Source organism: Mustela erminea, chromosome 2, assembly GCF_009829155.1.
Source record: "Mustela erminea isolate mMusErm1 chromosome 2, mMusErm1.Pri, whole genome shotgun sequence".
NCBI classification, from domain to species: Eukaryota; Metazoa; Chordata; class Mammalia; order Carnivora; family Mustelidae; genus Mustela; species Mustela erminea.
In genome coordinates this window covers 73,133,617-73,156,526 of record NC_045615.1, presented here as the reverse complement: position 1 = coordinate 73,156,526, position 22,910 = coordinate 73,133,617, and the positions used below count along the sequence as shown (strand labels likewise).

Below are 22,910 nucleotides of genomic sequence, written 5' to 3'. Positions count from 1 at the left end.
AAGAAATTCTACGTTGGCATTTAGACATTTGAAAATAGATGGTTGCTTTTCTGACTTGCAAAGCAGAAAATAATCACCATCCACACTTGAAGTTACAAACGGATCATGTAGACAATTCACCATTTGTTACTGTAAGTGCTAAAGATTATGTGAATCCTCCATATTGAGAAAACTTAAGGTACAACATGTTTAATTTCCATATTGTTAATGCTTTATACATTAAAACTGAGAACATAATTCAAAGGTATTAAAACAAAAATACTTCTTTATCCTTACTTGAACATATCAAATTTGAGCATCTTTTAGAGGAGGGGAGAGAAGTTACAGCCTGTCATTGCACCTGCTATTTACATATTTGAGATATAGATTTTATCATAACAGTTTTGTAGAAAATACTTCATTATAAATTTCAAAGGATAAATCACTGAGTCATTAACATACACAGTTCATTATGGGCAGTCCTGGCTTTCCTGTATATATATTCTTAAATCTAGCCTGCATTTGATAAATATAATGATTTGAAAAATACATACAACTTTAATATAGTATTTCAAAATTGTCTAAGTCATTGCTTGACTTAAAAATATGTACCTACTACACAGTAATGTAAAGTATAAACTTTTTCAATCTAAAAATTAAGAAATTTACATCTTTATAATAAAATAATCTCACCCATGCTGAAGAAAGTAATTTTATAAAGAGTTTTATAAAGTGTTTGAAGTGTGTAAATGAAATTTTTTCAGCCAAAAAAATAAAAATAAACTTTCAATCCTATAAATATTTGTCTATTATTCAGTATTTCAGTGGAAAAGGACAAAAGGAAATTTCTGGCTACTATTATAAGACTTTCAAGGTCTTGCTTGGCAAAAATTGGGACAAGAAGGTTAGCAAATGCTGCTTCATATCAAGTCAGCAACTAATAAGATTCCATACCTCACGGTCATTTATTCAGCTACATTTCCCAGGGCATTAAGTCGCCCAAGTTCTGTTACAGGTGCTGATTCATTTTCTACTCACAAAGAACAGTCTAGAAGAAACAATAAAGCAAAACAAGTCATATATGATGTGATTCTAGAAATGTATTATCCCCAAACAAACAAAATTCTTAAGAAAGGTCAATAAGGTCTTCTGAATGGCTTAGATGGTCGGGCAGCTGCCTTCGGCTCAGGTCATGATCCCAGATCCTGGAATCGAGTCCCGCTTGGGGATCCCTGCCCAGCAAGGAAACTGTTACTCCTTCTCCTACTTTCCCTGCTTATATTTCCTCTCTTGTTGCCTCTCTCTCTGTCAAGTAAATAAATAAAGACCTTTAAAAAAAAAAGACAAAAAAATAAAAAAAGTAAATAAACTTGGTAGAGGAGGACATTCTTGTAGGAATCAAAATTTAAGATAAAATTGACATTTATCACAGAAAAAGAAACAGAATAAACTGAAATTCAAAAAGAGACAAGAAATTTAAATATACTAGAATTAACTTTAGTAAAATATAATTTTGAGAGTAATCATTTGGGAGGAAAATGGACTTTCAAATTCAATATTTTTACACCTTAAGATTTTATGTACCATTTATCACTTCATTCATAATGATGCCTGGCTCTCACTGTCCTCGTTAACCTGTTGCCAAATCTTATGTTAACTTAGGAGAAAAAAAGTCCCTCATTTAACTTCTGCAGAAGAAAGACATTTTAACAGGTGGATAAATGAAGCAAAGGGATTACTGCACTCAATTCTCAAAGTATCAATTGAGATATGTAAAATTTAGCCACAAAAATAAGCTGATTGGTGCCAAAAAATGTGTTTTGGTTGATTTTCCCATTTAGCTTATGTGGTATTTTGATATATTTAAGGGTTTTTCAAAATTTTATCATCCCAAAACAAAAACTGCAGCATGAAAATAATTCAAAAGAATGCTTATCCACTATCCTTTAAAAATACATGTGTAAATGGAGAGCTTCATGATATGAATGAAACATTCATAAACATTGAGTTTAGGTAACATCCCTTGCTCATCTCCAGTATTTTTATGCATTGTTTTTTCCTAGTCTCATTTGTCTTTCTGAATCCCTGTTGAGAAGTTAAAAAGTTTTCTGAATATATAAGCGTCTGTTCAGGACAGACTGGTGATATAAATAGTCCTGTCTGTTTCCTCATGCTGAGGAAAAAAATGTATATTGATAACTGAAAATTGATACCTAAGAGATTAAGAAGAGATTAAGAACACTTGTCTTCAGAAATAACTTTAGTTTCAAAAATACTTATTTTGGGGGGGGTATTTTTGTAGTATGTTTCACAATTGATTTTCTCCTTCTCATTACTCATTCACTGCCTGTAGACATTTCTAAGAGTGTTACTTCCTTAAGAGGAACAGGTCAACAACCACAGCAAGATTGTATAAGTTTTAAGGAAGATTATTTTTCTGTATCAATTAATGACACTAGAGTTGAAGTGTAGCTGAAGGTATTTAGGGAAATCATCCCCATTATGTTCCCAAGAAATGGAAAAATGCTGTCTATGGAAAACAAAGGACCAAACCAGAATTCCTTAAAAATGATAACAAAATTTAACCTTATTTCTTCCACCTGTCCAAAATGTAAAACACAGTTTTTATTTTTCTTCACAACAATGCAATTATAATAGTGATAATCATTTTGTTGTGTACACATGGGATGATATATGTATATAAGATTGCACAGTACAGTACAAATACAAATACAAATACTTGGTCTCTCTCTCTATCTCTCAAATACACACACACACACACACACACACACACACACACACACCCCTATGCAGAGACTGAGATGTGAGGTCATCAGCCATAACAAGTGTTCAATTTCTTGCATGCAAGAACAACAAACTTATATACATTACGTGTTTAGTAAGTAATTATTCTATTGGTACTAAATATTAAAAAGTTCTTAACAATTTCAACTTAAATGTTTTAACCATCATACCTTATTCTTAGCAAGTGGGCTCTGAATCATTCCTCAAACTCCTGAATGGCATGTGTCCTTATGGAACTACAGTTTAAATGCTCTAGAAAACTTCAGTAAAAGATTTCACTTAATTAAAATAAAACAAAACAGAAAAATGAAGGAAAGTGAGGTCCTTGAAAATCATTACCTTCTGCTTTTCCCTGTGGATATTTACAAATTTTAATTTCTGTTACTACAGTATATAGCTAGTGATAAAAATATTTAATAGCTGAAGTCCAGGAGGAGGCAAAATTAAAGTTCTGAATGACAGAAGCTTATTAAAGTTAATGGATACCTGAAAGTATAATCAGCAATGATTTGCTCAGAAACCTCTAAGCTAAAAAGATTAAAGAAACAAGGCACTTATTTTATAATACAGATTCTTAGTAAGCAATATATGACTGAGATTAGTTTTTAAAAGAAAAAAAATACCATTGGTGGCAGACATTTAAAAAAAAACTGTAAGAGGAAAAAAAATTGCAATTATGCTAAAGTAGTTCACACATTTATCTTAGCAAATCTCAAGTTTTAAAGTTATCAATGCTTTTTGATATTTTATTCTATAGAAAAATTACATCTAAAATCCAAACCAGGGGTGCCTGGGTGATTCAGTTGATTAAGCATAAAGCATCTGTCTTTGGCTCAAGTGATGTTCCCAGGACTCTGCAAAGAGCAGGGAGCCTACTTCTTCCTCTCCCTCTGCCTGCCACTCTCCCTGCTTATGCACATTCTGTCTCTCACACACTATCTGTCAAATAAATAAGTCTACTTAGCCAAACCAATATTTTATGGAAGCCAACATTAGCCTTTTGCCAACTAAAATCCAACAAAATTTTCTCAGTAAGACGCTCTCTTTCAGAAATGCCCAGGTATTTTGATAAATCCCACCTCCCTTCACAAAGATGGTCCCTCCCAGATCTAAGAATTATGCTCTCCTTTGTGTTAAAAAAGTGAAATGAAGTAGAGATCAGGCAATGTAGAACAGAGTTTATTTTTCATTTCAAGTTTTAATTTAAATTACAGTTAGTTAACATATAGTGTAATATTAGTTTCAGGAGCAGAATTAGTGATGTATCACTTACTTACAACACCCAGTGCTATCACAATAAGCAGCTTCATGGTAAAGTCCTCGTTCATTACCCAAGAGCGTAATGAAGAGTTTCCTGGGGTTGTCTCGAAGACTAGTGTATTTAGGGTCAACACTTCTCATCTCAGGACCAAAGAATGATAGAAAAATAGAATAAGAATAGGCAAGTCCATGATTTTGACATCATTGGTCCAATGACAAAATCTGGAGAAAAATATTTAAACAACCTAATAATGGGACACCAAGTGTCTATATTTGATTAACTTTAATTACAATTCTGGAGGTAAAAACATATGAAATGCTAAAATGAGTTATACTTTTATGACACATTTCTAGGCTTGGTATCAATAAATAAGTTTACAGCACAAACAATAATAACTGTATTTGCAAATTAAATACTAACTTAACCAAACTGGAAATGATTGAGTTTTTTTAATTGACTAAAAACTTTAATCAAGCATTTTATCACCATTTGTGGTGTAGTGCAAAAACATTTTAAGTTTAAAAAAAAATCCCTTGGATATCATACATACCGAAGTACTTCTGAAATGGATTCATAGGTGGTTTTATTACATTATTTTCAAGTTTAGTCAGGTTTTGAAGTCATTTCAAGTTCGAGTCATGAACTTAAATTAAAAGCATTTATAAATAGTGAAGCTAGATGTTTAAATAAAGTGGTATTTTCCCATAATTCGTTATTTAGACACTCAATCTATCAACAAGTTCATTGAAGCAATTTTATATTCTAATGGAACTAAATAGGCAGTACTTTCTTCTTATTCATTCTAGAGACAAAAAATGAACGAGAAACACTACTACCCCTTAGGAAGAAATAAAGTCAGAGACAGTTATTAAAGCTATAATTTAGTACTTCTCTCCACGTATTAGTTCACACTGATTGGGAGTTCTTAAATATATTCATGGAATTAGCATAATTCCATGTTCAGAGTAAATCTTGTATTAATAATGATTAGGAAATAATTATTTGATAATTTTGCTTGTAATTTCCTTAAAATTGAACAGTGGAATAAAAATTAAACTTTGATAGATACCTGAGAACTTTACCTATCAAAAATCTTCCTTAAGTGATGTATTTTTTTTTTTATTTTATATGTTGCTAGGTCAAAAATGATCTTAACAGATTTGAAATGATCCAGCTTTCTCTAACTCTATTGATAACCATCACAATATCATACCCTATTCAAAGTATTAATGTAAAGCAAGATATTGATTTCCTTTTCTCTGAAGAAATTGGGAAATGTTATGCTGGGAGTTAGATGGCCAAATATTTAAGGAGAATGGAAAACTGTAGAAGTAGCTGATGTGAAAGTTAGGAGAAAAATGAAAGATTGTCCTGCAACAATAAAGGCACAATTGAATTGAACATTATAAATTAGGAGCAGAAACACTGAGTTTTTATGATTTTACACAGTATCCAGCCACTTCAAATTTCACATAGGGAAAGAATAGTTGGGGTTTCTAACACTTAAGGATACAAGATTAGGGTTTATTTAAAAGAATATAGTGGGAATGATTGAATGAGAAAAAATGACCTAAAATACGAAATTTGAATTTGAGATTTCAAAGATGTAGTAAGTCAATATTATTTTTAAAAAAGAACAGAATATAGCCTTGAAATAGTCATGCAAGGATGTCCAATGAATAGGAGGGTTCATACAACAAAATACTAGATGATCTTGGATATTAGAAACAAAACCAGAAGTCAGCAAAAATCTAAGGTTGTGTTCTACATTCAAAAACCAACACTAAATTTAAGTTTACTTATAATCAAGAAGAGCTCAAAAGTGCTATAGTTTACAGTTTTTAACCTCAGTGGAAGAGAACTATTTTACTTATGGCAGGAGTTGGGGGGCATTTACATGCAGCAGTAAACAATATTACACAGGTCTGGGCTCCTACATTGTTTTTAGGGCCGTGGGTAATAGAGAATAAAGTATTCAACTGAGAGTATAACAGAAGAATTTTCCAGTTTCAGTACAATGTGACTAAGGGAATGGGAAGAGACAAGTTAGGATGAAAATTTGTTTTCTCAACACATGTACACCAAAACAAAAAGTTTCCAGAAGATGCAGTGAAATGATTTGGGAATGGAAGAGAGGGTTTTGGGTAAAGCCAAGTAACTACAGGCTTAGATAAGATGATAGTGTGGGAGACAAAACACAACCAGAGAGTATTATCTTGGGATCACCGGTAATAAGATATAAAATTCAACAGTTTTAAATGGCCAAAGCATTTCCTCAAGTTTTAGTTAAAACTGTACCCAGATGGGGGCACCTCGGTCGCTCAGTGGATTCAGCCTCTGCCTTCGGCTCAGGTCATGATCCCAGGGTCCTGGGATCAAGCCCCACATCGGCCTCTCTGCTCAGTGGGGAGCCGGCTTTTCCCCCTTGCTCTCTGCCTCCCTCTCTGTCTACTTGTGAGCTCTCTCTGTCAAATAAATAAAAACATACAAACAAACAAATAAACAAACAAACAAACAACAACAAAAAAAAACCAGTGCCCAGATGGATTGGTGCAAACCAGGCTGTCAATGACAATCAACACTGGCTTAGCGAGTTGTACCTTTGATGGGTATTTATTGTTTAGTACTTATGGGGACTCCTATTTGAAAGGGTAGAAGATTGAAATATGTAATTTTAAAAACTGTTTTCACATGCTCAACTAGGAAGAAAATATAAGTTAGAGCAGGGTTTTAAGAAAATCATAAATACTATATTGAAACTCAAAGTTGATAATTATGTTAAAATTCAGATAAGAAAAAACAAAAGTCTTGGCATTTTATGAAGCTTAATCAATTAAAGGAAGAGAAAAAGATTTAGGTAAGTATCTGGCTATAGAAGGAAATACACAACTTAATTAAAATGCGCATTTCATTCCTGTTGGATTTTGAATAAGTTGAGATGAATCCCAACAGTAGCAGATGGTCCCAAATTTCAACTTTATTCCTGATGGAAGCCAGATCGGAGATTGAGCCTTCCTACTTGTCACCTCAGCTTCTTACTGAACTTATTTGTGAGGGTATGGATCATGATTAACCTGTAAGGCCTGCCACAACAGGGTAGAGCTCCTGCACAAATAAATACCTGAAGTGGTGAAGGAGACTGCTCTGTGAAGCAGCATGGCACTAGAGAAAGGGTGTGAGCCAGTCATGTCCTAATGCTCTCCTCAGATTATTAGGAAAGACAAGATGAAGTAGGTGAAGGAGAAGAGAGTCTAAGAACATTGTCCAGGAAAACCTGTCCACAAGAACATTAGAAGTAGGGAAAACACATTTCTAATACAAAGCAATTTGAAAAAAAAAAAAGCAAAATTAAAAGGCAATAAATAAGTTGACCTTTTCCATTGGATATTCAAATAAAAACATATTAAGTTTTAAGAAAAATCTAAGTGTTCAAAAAAGAGAGAAAAAGACAACATGTGTGTGAGAGTGGGGGGGACAAATGGTTATTTTTACTTTCTTGTAATTAATCACTTTTTATTATCTGTTCCAGCCAAAGCTCAGAAGTGTGTGTATTCTAAATGGAATATGTAGTCCTTTTTTTTTTTAATTGTGTTATGTCAATCATCATACAGTACACCATTAGCTTTTGATGTAGTGTTCCATGATTCATTGTTTGCGCATAATACCTAGTGCTCCATGCAATCTGTGCCTTCCTTAATACCCATCACTGGGCTCACCCATTCTCTAACACCCTCCCTTCTAAAACCCTCAGTTTGTTTCCCAGAGTCCCTAGTCTCTCTTTCCTGGAGTCCCTCTGTCTCCCTTGTCTCCCACTCCAGTTTCACCCCCTTCATTTTCCCCTTCTTTCTCCTAATGTTCTCCATGCTATTCCTTATGTTCCACAAATAAGTGAAGTCGTATGATAATCGACTTTGTTTGACTTATTTCACTTAGGAATATGTTGTCTTAATTTGTTCATTTTTTCATTCAAAATGCTAGTCTTTAGTGTGTTTATTTTACACTTTCATACATTTATTCATCTTATGACTATTTTTTCAGTGCCACTTTGTGCTTAGTTTATATGTACAAGAAATTGTATGGATTAGAAACAGGGTCTATATCCTCTAAAAATGTAGAGTTAATTGGATGGAAAGGAAACCAAAGTTTTGATACACACAATTAAAAAAGCTAGACTTTTTAATCTAGATGAACAAGACCAAGAGGCAGACTAGCTTTGTACTTCCTAGTCACATATATTCATTAGGTCTATGTGAGCCATTGTTAGCTAAACTAAAGCCCTCCAATTTAGTGAGATCACATATGTGTTATTAAATTCATCTTTTTCTTGGCTAAAAGAAAAATGTTGCTAAGCACATTTTACGAGCTGTTTACATAGTTTGGATTTGCTGGACTGGTTGGTCTATTGACAGGTGGATTGTTTTGCATCTTTACAGGCATGCATGTCATGGAATGGACATGAGAGAAGGCTTGCTTGGTGGTGAGCTGTTTGAAAGTTGCTATCTCTCTGCCTTGGACATATCAGTGATAGACATAGAAAATAGCATTTTCTTAAAATGTTGGCAAATAAACTAGGTATTGGTAATTTTTCCTCAACAGGGAATTAAGAAAATTCTTGCTCACAGGAATGCCTAGCTAGCTCAGTCACAGATCCTGTGGCTTTTGACTGTGGGTTCATAAGTTCGAGCCCCACAGTGGTATAGAGATTACGTAAATAAACTAAAAAAAAATTCTTGCTCACATTTTTTTTTCAATATTGAATTAGGATTTATATAGTTTGTGTCAGATATATGTATCTCAAAAGATCATATGAAAAATAACGTGTTTTTAAGACTCTTTGGTCAACTTTGCTCTAAATTGGATGTATCACAAACCTACTATGAAGGAAATGACAAAAATCCATTATCAACTAGAAATGAAGGGACACAATGGCAAATTAGCTTCTAAGCTGTAGTGTTTTCTCTTTTATTGTTTCTGCTCTATTTGTTAAAGTTTTACTGGAAAACAAGGACCTTATCCCTTTTTACTTTTACTATTTTTGACTTCTATTCTTTCACCTCATTTCTAATTTTATTTGAGGAACTATTAGGATTATAAGCCTCTCCTGCCATGGGTGATAATGTCTGTAGTCCTATCTCACCCATCACTTCAAAGCTCGCTCTTTCAGGGCCTGAATATCCACAAAATCATGTAATTAAAAAAATATGTTTAAAGCTAAGTTTAATTTCTTGAATTATACAACTTAATGTGTTGACTCCATATAATTGCTACCAAAAAAAGAGATAAGCTGTTAATTCTTTATTTCCTAAATTTCCTTTGTATTTGATGTGTTATTTAAAAATCCAGCTTAGTTTTATTATATGTCTGTTAGATATATTTATGCAAAATATATGCTCAACTGTGAATGTTAATGAAACATCAGCATGAAAGTTCAAATATATTATCTTTTCCATGAAACAAAACCAACAATTAGAAGGTGACCTATTTATGCAATAGATTTTTTATGTCAGAAGGTTAATCATAAGTATATAGGAGTTTCTTTAAAATTATATGTGTGGTAAATAAGATTAGAGATCGTTCAAGCCTAGGTAAATGTAATAGAACAAAAACAATCCTACAAATCCATATACTAATGCAATAAATTCCTAATATTCTAATCATATTATGCATTTTGCTTCACATCAGGGCTGGCCTTCCTCTTGCTCCCACACATGAAAACTCCAGGAGAGGGGAAAAGTAGCTCTCTGCTACACTCGAAGTCTAAGTTGTCTCCTAATACAATTCCTGGTCCCAAAATATTTTAGTTTACTATGAATTTGATTAGAAATTTTCAATTCACTTGGTTTGTAGAATTCCTTCTCAAGGCTGTCCATTAGCCACATACTTAACTGGAGCAAGTATCTGGTGAGATCAGAGTTTACTTCTGACCCTCATCCAGTATTGGCTTCATATGAAATGTTTCCACTGCCCTCTCTCTCTGAATCTTGGTGTTATTAAAGCAACACTAAAACTGAACTTTAACATCCTAAGTAAACTTTTTAAAACAGGGAAGGACAAAGTCTCAGTCAGCAACAAAGCAGTTCCTTCATTGTGACATTGTCTGGGAAGAGGGTTTTTGGCCTCTCATGACTTTTTTTCATAGTCCCAGTGTACAATTTAGTTCTTGATAGTCTGATTAACAAAGTTATCAGACTTATCATGCATACAAAGGGACACATTCTCATAATGCCTTTCTCCAAAATAGAAACATTCAGTCTCAGATTTTCAAGTATCATCAAGTAACATCAGATTGAAAATCAACTTCTTATAGACAATGGCAGTTTTTGTCTAAGGGAGAATTTGATCAGCTATTTCTTGAGAGGAATAGCACATTTTGGTAGGCCTACTTTGATTTAATGAAAATTTAAGTTGGTTTGAAATACTATTAGTAAGCATTTTCAAAAAAAAGTCTCTATTATTAAGACTTTTTTGACTAACTTTACATTTACAGCAAAAATGAGAGGAAAGTATAGAAATTTCCCATATAACCCCTAGTTTCATGCATGCAATGCCTCCTCCATGATCAACGTCCCCCACAACAGTGGCACATTGTGTATTTCTTTTCTGAGGTATCTGCTAAAGTCTTTGACTTGTTTCTCAGTTAGAGTGATTTTATATTGTTGAGTCTTTTTTTTTTTCAGATTTTATTTATTTACTTGAGAGAAAGAGAGAGAGAGTATGAAAGGGGAGAGGTCAGAGGCAGAACAGAAGCACACTCTCCCTGAGCAGGGAGTCTGATGTGGGACTTGATCCCGGGACTCCAGGATCGTGACCTGAGACAAAGACAGTTGCTTAACAAACTGAGCCACCAAGAATCCACTATAAAGTTGAGTCTAAAGAGTTGTTTGGATATTTTAATAATAGTCTCACTGACTTTCTGCCTGCCAGGTCAGTCCATTTGGATAAAAGTTGTGTCAAAGCCACCGACTATAATAATGGATTTATCTATTTTTCCTACAGTCCTATCAGTTTTTCCAACACTACAGTCTGGAAACTTTGTTAGACACATAGATTTTAAGGATTGATAGGGCTTCATGGACAACAGAGCAGTTTATCATTATGTAATGCCCTTCTTCATCACTGACAACTTTACTCGCTTTTAAGTTAGCTCTGTGTGCAATTAATATAGCTACTCTTGCTCTTTATGATTTCTCTTAGCATGATATATTTTCATCACCCATCTACTTACAATATTCATCTTTATATATAAAGACAATTTGTCTTTTAACTGGGGCTTTTAGACTATTGATGTTCTGTCATTATTGGTACAATTGGATTATCATAGAACTATCATGGTTTTCTATTTGTTGCCCGTGTTCTTTGTTCATTTTATCTTCCACTGTGTTTTCTGATTTTTATTGAAGATTATATAATTTCCTTTCTTAGCATATAAGTTATAAAAAATGGTTAACCTAGAGTTTGCAATCAACGTTCTTTGATTGATAAGAAGAGCAGAGTGCTCTGAGGTATCACAGAATGGTTTCTTTTCCCTCCGTCTGCTGGAAGCACAAAGGGATTTGTCTGATATTTACTAAGAATTTAATGGGGAGCCTAGAGGCAATCAGTGCCAGGATAAGAAAACATGAACTATAATTGACAAATTGCTATGACTAAGTATGGACAACCCCATCAAAAAGGCAAAGGGTACTCAGTCACAGGGGAGTCTCCACAAGTTTGTGAATTTCATCTCCAGGATCTCTACTAGGTTCTTGGAGTAAAATCCTGTGCATCCAGCAGGCAAAGGGGAAAAGGAACCATTATGAAATACACCAGGAGCACCTTTCTTAACCAGGCGAGCCCTCAAAAGAAACTAACCAGAATAAAACTACTATATCTGTATGACATTTTCATTATACTGTTTTTCCTGACTATTACCAGATGATTATATTTAAAATATCATCTAATAGTTCCTAAAGCTATTTTTTCAAGATACTTTAATTTCAATTCATACAGGATTCATGTACCAGCTTCTCATATCAATTGGTACATTAATCATGTTCATTGATTAGTAATGGTGCATTGTTTTAATAATTAAACTCAAGTACCTTTATCTCATACTAATGTAAGGGCTTATATATGGAATGTTTTACTATTACAGAGATTAAGCAACTCCAGGTGAAAATACAAAAGAACTGTTCAATATTCCAATCTAGTAGTTTAATTGCTATATATAATTTTATTTGTGATCATTTCAAATGGTTCAGATTTAAACAGAGGCAATGAGTTTATAAAAATTAAAACGTGAGTCTAAGGAAAAGTCAAGAATTCTTAAGTCCAGTCTCTGATCTTCAAGACAATTACATATAAATAAGTAGAGAAATAGGACTTCTAAACTTTTAAATAAAGGAAAATTGTTCTTTGTCCATTATAAGGACAATAATTTTATTAAATATCTAAATATAATAAAACTATGTTTAAAGTTTGTTCCCCTCCCAGAGTAAGCCAGTTTTGTATTTATGGATTTTTAGAAATATTTTTTTTAAGTAACAAAATTCAAAGGATACTCATTTAGATTGTTTTTTTGTGCTTCCCTGGTTCACTAAAATGACCTTAGTTCCCCCCCCCCAATTTAATTACCTATCCATCTGAATAAGTTAACCAGAGTATAGAATTTTGGAAATATGCAGAGTAATGTCTAAAAATGATATGCTAAGATATAGAAATAATAAAATGGTAACTGAAACCAAATACTTACAAATGACCAAAATAAAGGAGAATCAGATTAGCTGAGCAGAGGTTCATTCAACATAGAGAGATGCTCTCTATTCCAGATGTAGTCCATCTTATACAGCAGTGCAATAACAGGAAAGAAAGTTTTACCTTAACTTTTATTATAAGTTTTCCACCTTATCATATGGTTGGTAAAATGAAGGCTCAATACCATATGAATCAGAGGACAATCCTTAAAAATTTCTTATTAAATATCAATAATAGTTATATACATACCTACACATATATTCATATATTTTAAACATATATGTATATATTTTAAAATATGTATATTTTAATACAGACTAAATATATATATATATACACACACACATATATATATGTATACACACATATATATATAAAGAGAAAGAATTTGTTGTTAGGACTTCTTATTTCTTTTACTCTAACACTGGATGGCACTGTCATTCGAACTTAATATGTAAAAGTGGACAACTGGCTTTCACTGCTATTTTTATTAAGTGAATTTCATATAAAAATTAAGTAATGAGTTATGGATAATCTCTTTTTTTAAAGATTTTTCATTATTTACTAGAGAGAGAAAATACAGTTACAAGTGGTGGAGAGGAGCAGAAGGAAAGAATCAATAGACTCGCCACTGAACACTGAGCCTGATCTCCCAACCTTGACATCATGACCTGAACCAAGACAAAGAGTTGGATGCCTAGCTGACTGAGCCATCCAGGCACCTTGGATAGTTTCTATTCATTTACTCCAAGAACACTTTTCCTGGATGGACACTTTCTCTTAGTTTGCACATGCTTTCAACTATTCTTTTTATTAAAATGGCTCTGAATCCTATGTTCCCTTTTTTGATTTCATAAACCAAAAATGGACTAAATATCCAGACAGGAACCATAAATTCAGCAGGTATAAAACTCAAAAGTCATCATAACCTCCAATGAATTTCATTATGATCCAGCTCTTTCTACCAACACCTTGTAACTGAGAGCAAAAATCTGGAAATCATGACCAATAAACTCTCTTCAACACTGTTGTGACCTGACTTCTTCTTAATAGATGAGGAACCTGCACCCAGTTTTGGTTTGAATACAGAGACACACGATGCCACACACACCAACAAAGGTGTTGTGTGAAAAAGATTACTATACTTACTTATTTGAGGTCTCAGAGATGAGCAGAGCAGTCTCAAAAAGTTCCACAACAACTTGAGAAAGCAAGGAAAGCATCCTGGGCTGGGGCTTTTGTTGTGGTCAGGGGTGGGCCTGGGTGAGGACTCCCATAGAAAGGCAGGAAATTGGGTGGCTTGAATCTCCTGCAAGTGCTGAAGGGAAACACTTGGGGTCCCTTATCTCTTTGCCCAGGTGTGGGGCACAAGAAGAGGCAAACGTGAGGTCTAAAAGCTGTTTAGAGTCAATCATCAAAATAGAATTTAACTGTTATTACAAATAAAATCACTAACATTTTCTTACAGTTTACCACCCAAAATTTTCTTCCCTCTCCACTTTTGAACCCCTTTTAAGAAGTTATCATCTGAATCTCTATGATAGATTTCTGACCCATCTTATTACTGTAGTTATGCATTCATGTTCTGTCTTTCACACATATAGGTTCTAGAACACAGCAAGAACTACACTGTTCCCCACAGCAATACCTCCTCCAAAAACCTTTTGTGCTTAAATAAAACTGAAGGACATCTTTACTATTACATATGCAACCTATCTATTGATCTATGCTTTTATATATCCATTAATTTATCTTCCTCAATAACCATTTTAAATGGAAGCCATACCTACTATGATTGTATTATGTAAATTACCTGTGGCTGGCACAATGAATGGCAATAACAGTTGCTGAAAATTTGAGCATTTAGGGCTCACAGCCATGGAGATCCCAACCAGGATTAGTCTCCCTGCTTTGGCTTTAGTTTTCTGAGATGCAATCCAATGTGTAACTTAGAATTCGATCAAATAATTCAAATTAGTTAATTATAATTAAGAATTAGAACCAATCTCAAAGAATTCAAAATATATCTTTTACAAACACATTTCTCCCTAATGATGAGCAGTTGTAAAGTATTTTACATTTGTTCAATGCCTCCCAAATGTGTTTGTAGGCTTCTTCCATTGTATACTCTTAGGCAATGGATTCACCAGAAGAACAACAGAAAGGCACTACCTACTTTGAATAAAATTGTGTCTGCACAGAAATTCATTAATGGCCAGACTACCATATTCTAAAACAGCAGCATATTAACATTTGAGTAGATATTTTAAAGGTTTTCAATGTATTTCAAATGGAAACATAGACAAATTTATGTATATCCTATTTTTCCCAAGCAGACAATACATTTGGACCATTAATTCAGCTCATAAGCAACACTGGATTTCAAAATTAACTAGCTGAAAACGTAAATATATCTTTATTATTATTTTTGTATTATGTTAAAAGAGAGAGATTAAATGTTGCCAGAGTACATGAAGTGTTGCTTGTTTGTTTTGTCTTCCCATACTTAGCTGATAACATTTAATATATTCTTAGCTTATTTAACAATGGTTATTAACATAGCTAATAGTTGAGAAATATTTAATACCTAGAGGGGAAAAATGCATCTTTAATAAGATACAAGTTTACTCTGATTTGATCCTAGATATTATTCAAAATTGACACTGTTGTACAGAACAAAGATTAAGAATCAAATGTCACAAATGTTTCATTTGTGAGTGATCCATATATAATATAAAACAGGTAAGATCATCCAGTGGTTTGGTTGAAAATTTTAATAATTGTAGTTCACTCTCATTTATATTTTATTAATAGACCACAAGTTGTTATGTAACACAAGACATTCAAAATATTAAGCATCTTCAAATAATTGATTTTTCTTATTTATCTGCAGCAGTTTTACCCAATTTGTAATGTAATTTAAACATAGCACAAAGGTCTTCATAGGTGTACCCATATGTTTTTCATAAATTTGGAAAGTCAATTTAAATTTTTGTGTTTATATGTGTACAAATGTGGTTTGAGTGTATCTTTCTCTCCACTTAACTTAATTTTCTGAGTTGAAAATAATATTGCAGAAGATAAATAACATAATTGGCTTTCCAAAAACTTTCTGAATTTGCCATATATATCAATTTTAATTCATACAAACTAATTATCGATTCATCTTAATTTTATATTTAAGTCAATTAAACTAATAATATGCCTTAATGGTAAATAATTTCTTCAGAGATATTTTTAAAAAATGGTATCCACTTGGTAACTGTGGATTCATATAAAGAATAGTTCAAAGATCATGACAAGCTACATGCTTTGATACTACCTTCACTTATAATAGTTCAATTTGAAATATATTATATAGTTGTTTGATCTGAGCAAGAGAAATAAAATTTGAAAGTTTGATGTAATAGATACCACTAATACCATTGGTGATCATCACTGCTTTCTCCTTCCTTAAAAGATCATCAATATTTACAATATTTACCCAAAGATAGTACTAGCTCTTCCCTGAAAAGGAGGTGATATCATTAAATATACTTTTTTCCAACCAAAAATCACATTGCTTCCAAAAATGGCTACCAAATGAAGGCTATGAACTTATTCCTCCAAACTAATAAGGACCATGGTAATGTTGGTCACACCATAGGCTCACGTATGGGTTACTGTTATAGACTCAAATTGACCTAGATGATATTTGGATACAGCTTAATACCTTAATTTTGGGTTACAGTTTTTTAGTGAGTTTCCTTTATTATAAAGATTCAGCTTCTATGTGTATTTCATTCAGACCTAGTTGTATTATTTGTAACCTAGCAACAATATTTAGTTTTTTACTATTCCTACTAAAGTTCATGCAACCTTTCCAAAAGAGCCTGAGACATCATACACCCTGAGAAGTGCAGGTAGAGATAAATGTGGGTGTAATTTCTAATAATACTTGTTTATACTGAGTGGTCTCTTTTGTTCTGAAGGAATATAATCTTTCACTGAATTTTATTCATGTTTCTTAAACATTCTCAACAGCTGATGGACTTCCATATAGCCCTAGCATTTCTGAAGAGCTGGTTGGTATGCATTTGTCTCACCTCTGTAGTCAAGGATAACCCTTGAAGAATATTCTCTTCCTTCCACAAATCCACTCACATGGACCCATTAATGCTAGCTCAATATCCAGGCCTTTCATCATTACCTGAAGCTATTTGGCTTATTTTCTTTTTCTTTCTTTCTTTCTTTCTTTCTTTCTTTCTTTCTTTCTTTCTTTCTTTCTTTCTTTCTTTCTCTCTTTTCTTCCTTTCTTTCTTCCTTCCTTCTTCTTTTTTTTTTTTTAAGATGATTTATTTATTTGAGAGGGAAAGAGAGGATTGAGAGAGTGCAAATCAGGGAGAGACAGAAGCAGACTCTCTGCTGAGCAGAGAGTCCAATGTGCAACCCAATCCCAGGACCCTGAGATCAAGACCTGAGCCAAAGGCAGATCCTTAACCTGTATTTAGCTTATTTTATTTTCTCTTTTTCTTAAACAAGTATGGCCATAAAGAAGTATGTCCTTTGCTCTTCTTTCAGCAACTGCAAAGAAGTCTTAGTTGGCCAAACCTTATTTTGCAGATCATGTGTTGTGGGAATAAGTTCCATCTGAAAGATATATAAAAGCAAAATTTCTATGAGATTCCTCATATATATAATATAAATCATAAAACTTATTCACTTGGCTTTTCTGAAGATAAAGATCATATATATGATAATGGCAGTGATGACAGAAACTGAAAAAAAAGGATACAGAGGATACAACCCCATTCCACATTCAGCATTAAATGTGAGTCTTTAGAGGAGTGAGACTTGAACTTTTTCTTAAGACATATCGCAGGTTAAACAGAAACCAGGGCTTCTTAATCTAATTGGTACTATGTGTGAGTATGGTAATATTTAGAATACACTTTTCAGGAGTGTAGTTTAATAACTGCATACAGAATAAATGTTCTATTCTAAAAAATTACCACTTTTATCCTGTGTTTGGAAGAAATTTTTGTTCTTAGCTGCATTTAAGAGTGTAGTAATAGCATTCCTTGATATTTATCATTTCCAATTTTAATCTAGCAAAAACAATTATAGAACTTAACATTTTGTTTGAATGAGAAAATAATACTTTAGGAAAACAAACATCTCCCTGCTAAGAGTATTTGATAACATCATCTTTTTTTCATGTGTTATTTAATTTGCCAGTAGATGGTTAGAGGTAGAATTAATATGGTAGGTATTAAAACTCCAAAACTGTAGGAGAAATGGAGGTTACACTGCAATCAGATTTTTCACTGGCATTGGTCTCACAGTCATGCCAGTGGAGTTTTAAAAAATACATCAATATCACAGGATATATTGCACTAAAGGGACATAACAGGTGAATTTAATTCTGTTCCTTTGAAAGGTTTATTTCTTTAATCATAAAACCACATTCCAACTTTTAATAGGTGAATTTTGTCAATTTCTTCAGCTAATTCTACAGCAATATTAGATAATTTTGTAGCATTAATCAGGTTATGTGAGTGGCTCATTATTTTGTTCTTTCCATTAAGTGATCTGAAATGTGTACAATTAATTTCTGACTTTGAATCACTAGTGAAAAAAAGACTAATACTAGCTAAGAAGGGCTTAATGAAAAAGATAGAGTGTGGAGACTCAAAAGTTCTTTACAATTTCAATCCAAGTGCCTTATGATTTAGGGAGGGAGAGAGAAAAAAATATTTTCTCAAAGTAAGATCATATAAATTTATCATTTTTTAAAATTTTCCATTGATTATATATAATTATTCATGAATATAAAGGTCAAGTAACCAAATTAAGTATGCTATCAAGACTTGAAATATCCATGCTTTGGGATTAAATGTCATTTGGTTAGAATGTTTTAATTATTTTCTCAAATCATCAGTCTTTTCTGTGTGTGTATTTCAGTAAATTCTCAAGCTTTTTTATGGAATTAAATATTATGTTTGATTTATAATATGTAAGTATTTAAGTGATAAATATTATGGTGAAAACTGAATTTAAAATAATTTTAACAGATCTGACTCACCACCAAAGGAATGTGGGATTTTTTTTTTTAAGATTTTATTTGTTTATTTGACAGAGAGATCACAAGTAGGCAGAATAGCAGGCAGAGAGAGAGGGGAAAGCAGGCTCCCTGCTGAGCACAGAGCTTGATGTGGGGCTCCATCCTAGGACCCTGAGACCACCCTGTGAGAGGAAGGCAGAGGCCTAACACACTGAGCCACCCATGTGCCATGGAATGTGGAAATCTTTACAGAAAATCTCATTCAAGCTTATTATTGGGGTTAATTTTGATATTGTGATTGGCATTGCATATACTGAAGTAAAATTACTATGCAGTGCTGTTTAAAGGTACCCTATAATTAAATGAGGGTTAATACTCTGCATCTTCTTTTTGGTGCTTTCAGAATTCATATTTCATTAGCATATCATGTATAATTAGACACAAATTAATTATTTAACACAACAGAAACGTAGTCTTTACCAGCCTCATTATTCTGCCTTGAAATTAAAATTGCCTTTCTATGATAAAACTATATCAAACTGATACAAAAAATTCATTTTTCAGAACCTAGAAAATTTTAGCAGAATTAAAGTTCTTTATGTATGGTAAGAGTGCATTGTGTAAAAATGGTATTTTTTTTAATGATAATTGTCTTAGGTTTGCTTTTTTATGGTATGTTTGAATATAGAATTAAACTATGCAATAGTGACAATGTAATCTGTTTGTTATTTCTTAATATTCAACATGAACATGTTGAGATTGAAATTCTAATGTTTATCTAAAAGGTAAAAAAAATGAGCCAGAATTTTGCTTGATTTATTGATTGATGCTCTCATGAATTCTGGAGTTACTGCAGATCCTTGAAGAATATTTTTGAACATTCAGCAATGGTGAATGGGTCAATGTGATAAGCAACCATGTATGGATGTAAGAACAAATAAGAGGAGTGAAAATAATCAGTTGCAAATAATTGTGTTTGCCTGATAATGATCTATCATACATTCCTCCTAGAGGCACTTAGAAAAAATAAACAAACTAACCTAAGTCTACCATATTGTTTTTTGTTTAACCCTAAAATTTAATTATAATACAAAATATTAATTTAAAGATAAAATTTATAAGTCAAAAAAGTGATATTCTTTGAAATGGTTTAAAGACTAAATATATTTTAAGCAAGCTACTATGTGTATACCCCTCGGCATAAGATTTACCTTTTGATAACTGCTTGGAACTAGTTGGACTTCACAAAAATATTGTGTTCATTGGCCCAGAATATTTTGCATTTCATATGCTTATTAGAAGTTGTGTGTTATAAATAGGGTTTTAAAAAGGAAAATTATTCATGCCAACTACACATCAACTGCAATAGAAGCAGCTCTGATAGAGCTAAATGAAGGCTGTTTACATGTCTGATAAAACACAGCAACAAAAATCGCTTCACTTCTGAATTACTGCCATGTGTCAATGGTGAGATTGTTTTGGGGAACATTTGTGTGTTTGTGTATAAATGTGTGTGTGTACATGACAAAATGCAAAAATATGTCCGTTATAAATTTACCCACTTTTTATCCATTAGGAGAAAATGTTTGAGGTTGGGAAAAAAATGCTCCAGAATAACTGTGTAAAATATAAAAATAAATACATATACTTGAATCTCTAAAAATGAGACATGCAATATTAATATAACTTTTATTTGTAGAAAAAAGAATTGTAGGCCAGATGTAAGGCCAAATACTTTCAAATGCAAAATGGTAACTATCCTTTAAATTTTATAATTTGATTTTAAATTGTTAAAATCCTTTTCAAATATGAAGTATAAGATATACATAGAATCTTAATAATATTCATGATATAATATTTTATATCATGGATATTACATGGTTTGCTTTAAGTAATTTTAATTAATTTGACTATAAAAATCATGAATTTTAAAAACAAATACTAAATATGGAAAATAAGTGCTCATATACAGCCAAATTACTTTGGCTCTATGTAATGTTTTTTTTTTCTATTATTAATCTCATATTAAATGTTCTTAATTATTAGAAAGTTACTATTAATCCTTATTTAGACACTGGTGAAAAATGATTCCCTTACATAGAACTGGTTCACTTTGCCAATTTCTGAAGGGACTGAATTCATCACTAGTTATATAGATATGTGGTTTATTACTGCATGTAATGAAAATCTACCTGCCTTGAAATTAATGTAATATTGTATATTAACTATATTAAAAAGAAAAAGAAAAACATTTATCTGCCCATATCCATATTCTGCTGTACAATTTCCCACTTTATCACTTAACGTGGTAAGAAAAGATTGAATATTAGAAAGAACATTTCTAAATGTCTTCTGCTTCTCAGAACACAGAGAGTCTTCACAATCATTCTGAGTAACAAAGAAGAGTCTACCAGAACTAATAGTTGATTTTCCTGAAATCTAATTTTGAAAATAAATTTTGTGTCATAACAATTAAAATTATAAAAAATAATCTTTAATTCTGTAATTTTTTAAATCATTTGCAAAGGTCTATCATAATATATCCAAGCCTATGGGGCACCTGGGTGGCTTAGTTGGTTAAGCATCCAACTCTTGATTTTGGCTCAGGCCAGGAACTCAGGGTTGTGAGATCAGCCCCACACAGGCTGCTGCACCGGGCATGGAGCTCGCTTGATTCTCTCTTCTCCCCTCTCGATGCCCCTCCCCTGACTCCCTCTCTAAAACAAAACAAAACAAAATGAAACAAACAAATAAACAAAAAAAAAAAACTTCCAAAACTTATATCCCCAAGAAGTTATACAGAAAATGAGAAAGAAATAAATCTTGACATTTGTGAATATATGGATGAAATTTGGAAGAATTATGCTAACTTAGATAAGTTCAAGAAACACATATCCTGGCTGGTATCACTTATATGCAAAATCTGAAAAAGTCAAATGAAACAGAATAGAATGATTGTTACCAGAGGTTAAGGGGTGGAGGAACTGTGAAGATGTTGGCTGAAGGATACAAACTTGAGTTAGATGATGAATAGATTCTGGAGATTTAATGTACAGCATTGTGATTATAGTAAAAAATCTTGTAGCACTGATTGCTAAGAGACTAAATCTTAAATGTTCTCGCCAAAAAAATAAATAAATATGTGACATGATAGAGGTATTAGCTAATGCTATGATGACAATCATTTTGCAATATATAAATGTATTGAATCAACACATTTTACATACACCCTAAACTTACACAATATTATTTGCCAATTACATCTCAAAAATCTTTAAAAAATCAACAGAAATTGTTCAATAATTATTAGGAATGTTTATAATGATGACAAGGAACACAGAGAGGCACAGTAAGATCAGATGAGTTGCTTTGAGTGGTATTTCTCAATTTGTGCATCAAAATTGTCTGGCAAGGCTGTTAAAGATACAGATGTGTGCTTGAACTCACCTCCTCCACAAACACACTGACTCTACACGTCTCTACATAGCAATTCATCATGAAGAATAACTAAGTGCTGAATGAAAAGCTTCTGCACAAGAAAGGATAGAGAATCGCACAAAGCAGGAGAGACAGAGACACTGTTATGAAGAGAATCCTCACCTGCAACACTGAGCACTGAGCACTGGGGGGTTGGGAGCAGATTTATCTGCCTTGAGGCACAGAAATTTAAAAAAAAAAGTCATGTTTAAAAGGACAACTAGAATATAAAGAAATATAAAGAAACTTGCCCTCTGCCAAACTGCAGGGGAACTCAATCCAGAGTGCTGTGGTTTTCATTTCCCTTAACCTTGATAGCACTAACAGTAGCAGGGTCTGGATGCCATAGTTGGCGTGCTGCCTCAGTCAATCCTGAGCCCCTAGTCCATACTAGTCCCATCTATCCCCATAAGACAGCCCCAGTACAGATCATACTGGGACACCCTGGACAGTGCCCACTATAGTTTCAGTCATCTCACCTGGTTTCACAGGCACAAAACACCCTGGGATACCCCAAGCCAACACTCACTTCAGCGGCAGGTGACTTGCTAGAGTGCTTCCTCCATGAAATGCCTCAGGACTTCCTACCTGTACCTGCTTCAGTGATACATG

General features: G+C 32.9%; 1 protein-coding gene across 1 annotated transcript in view; it reads right to left on the bottom strand.

Annotated features, from left to right (window-relative positions):
* Nucleotides 1-17,263: 17,263 nt before the first annotated feature.
* The window catches only part of LOC116582237 (extensin-like), a 95,620-nt gene continuing 89,973 nt past the window's right edge, over nt 17,264-22,910 (bottom strand). The window contains exon 4 of the mRNA XM_032329691.1: nt 17,264-17,410. Coding sequence (XP_032185582.1) covers nt 17,335-17,410 — 76 coding nt within the window. The 3' untranslated portion in view covers nt 17,264-17,334. The remainder of the gene's footprint in view (nt 17,411-22,910) is intronic.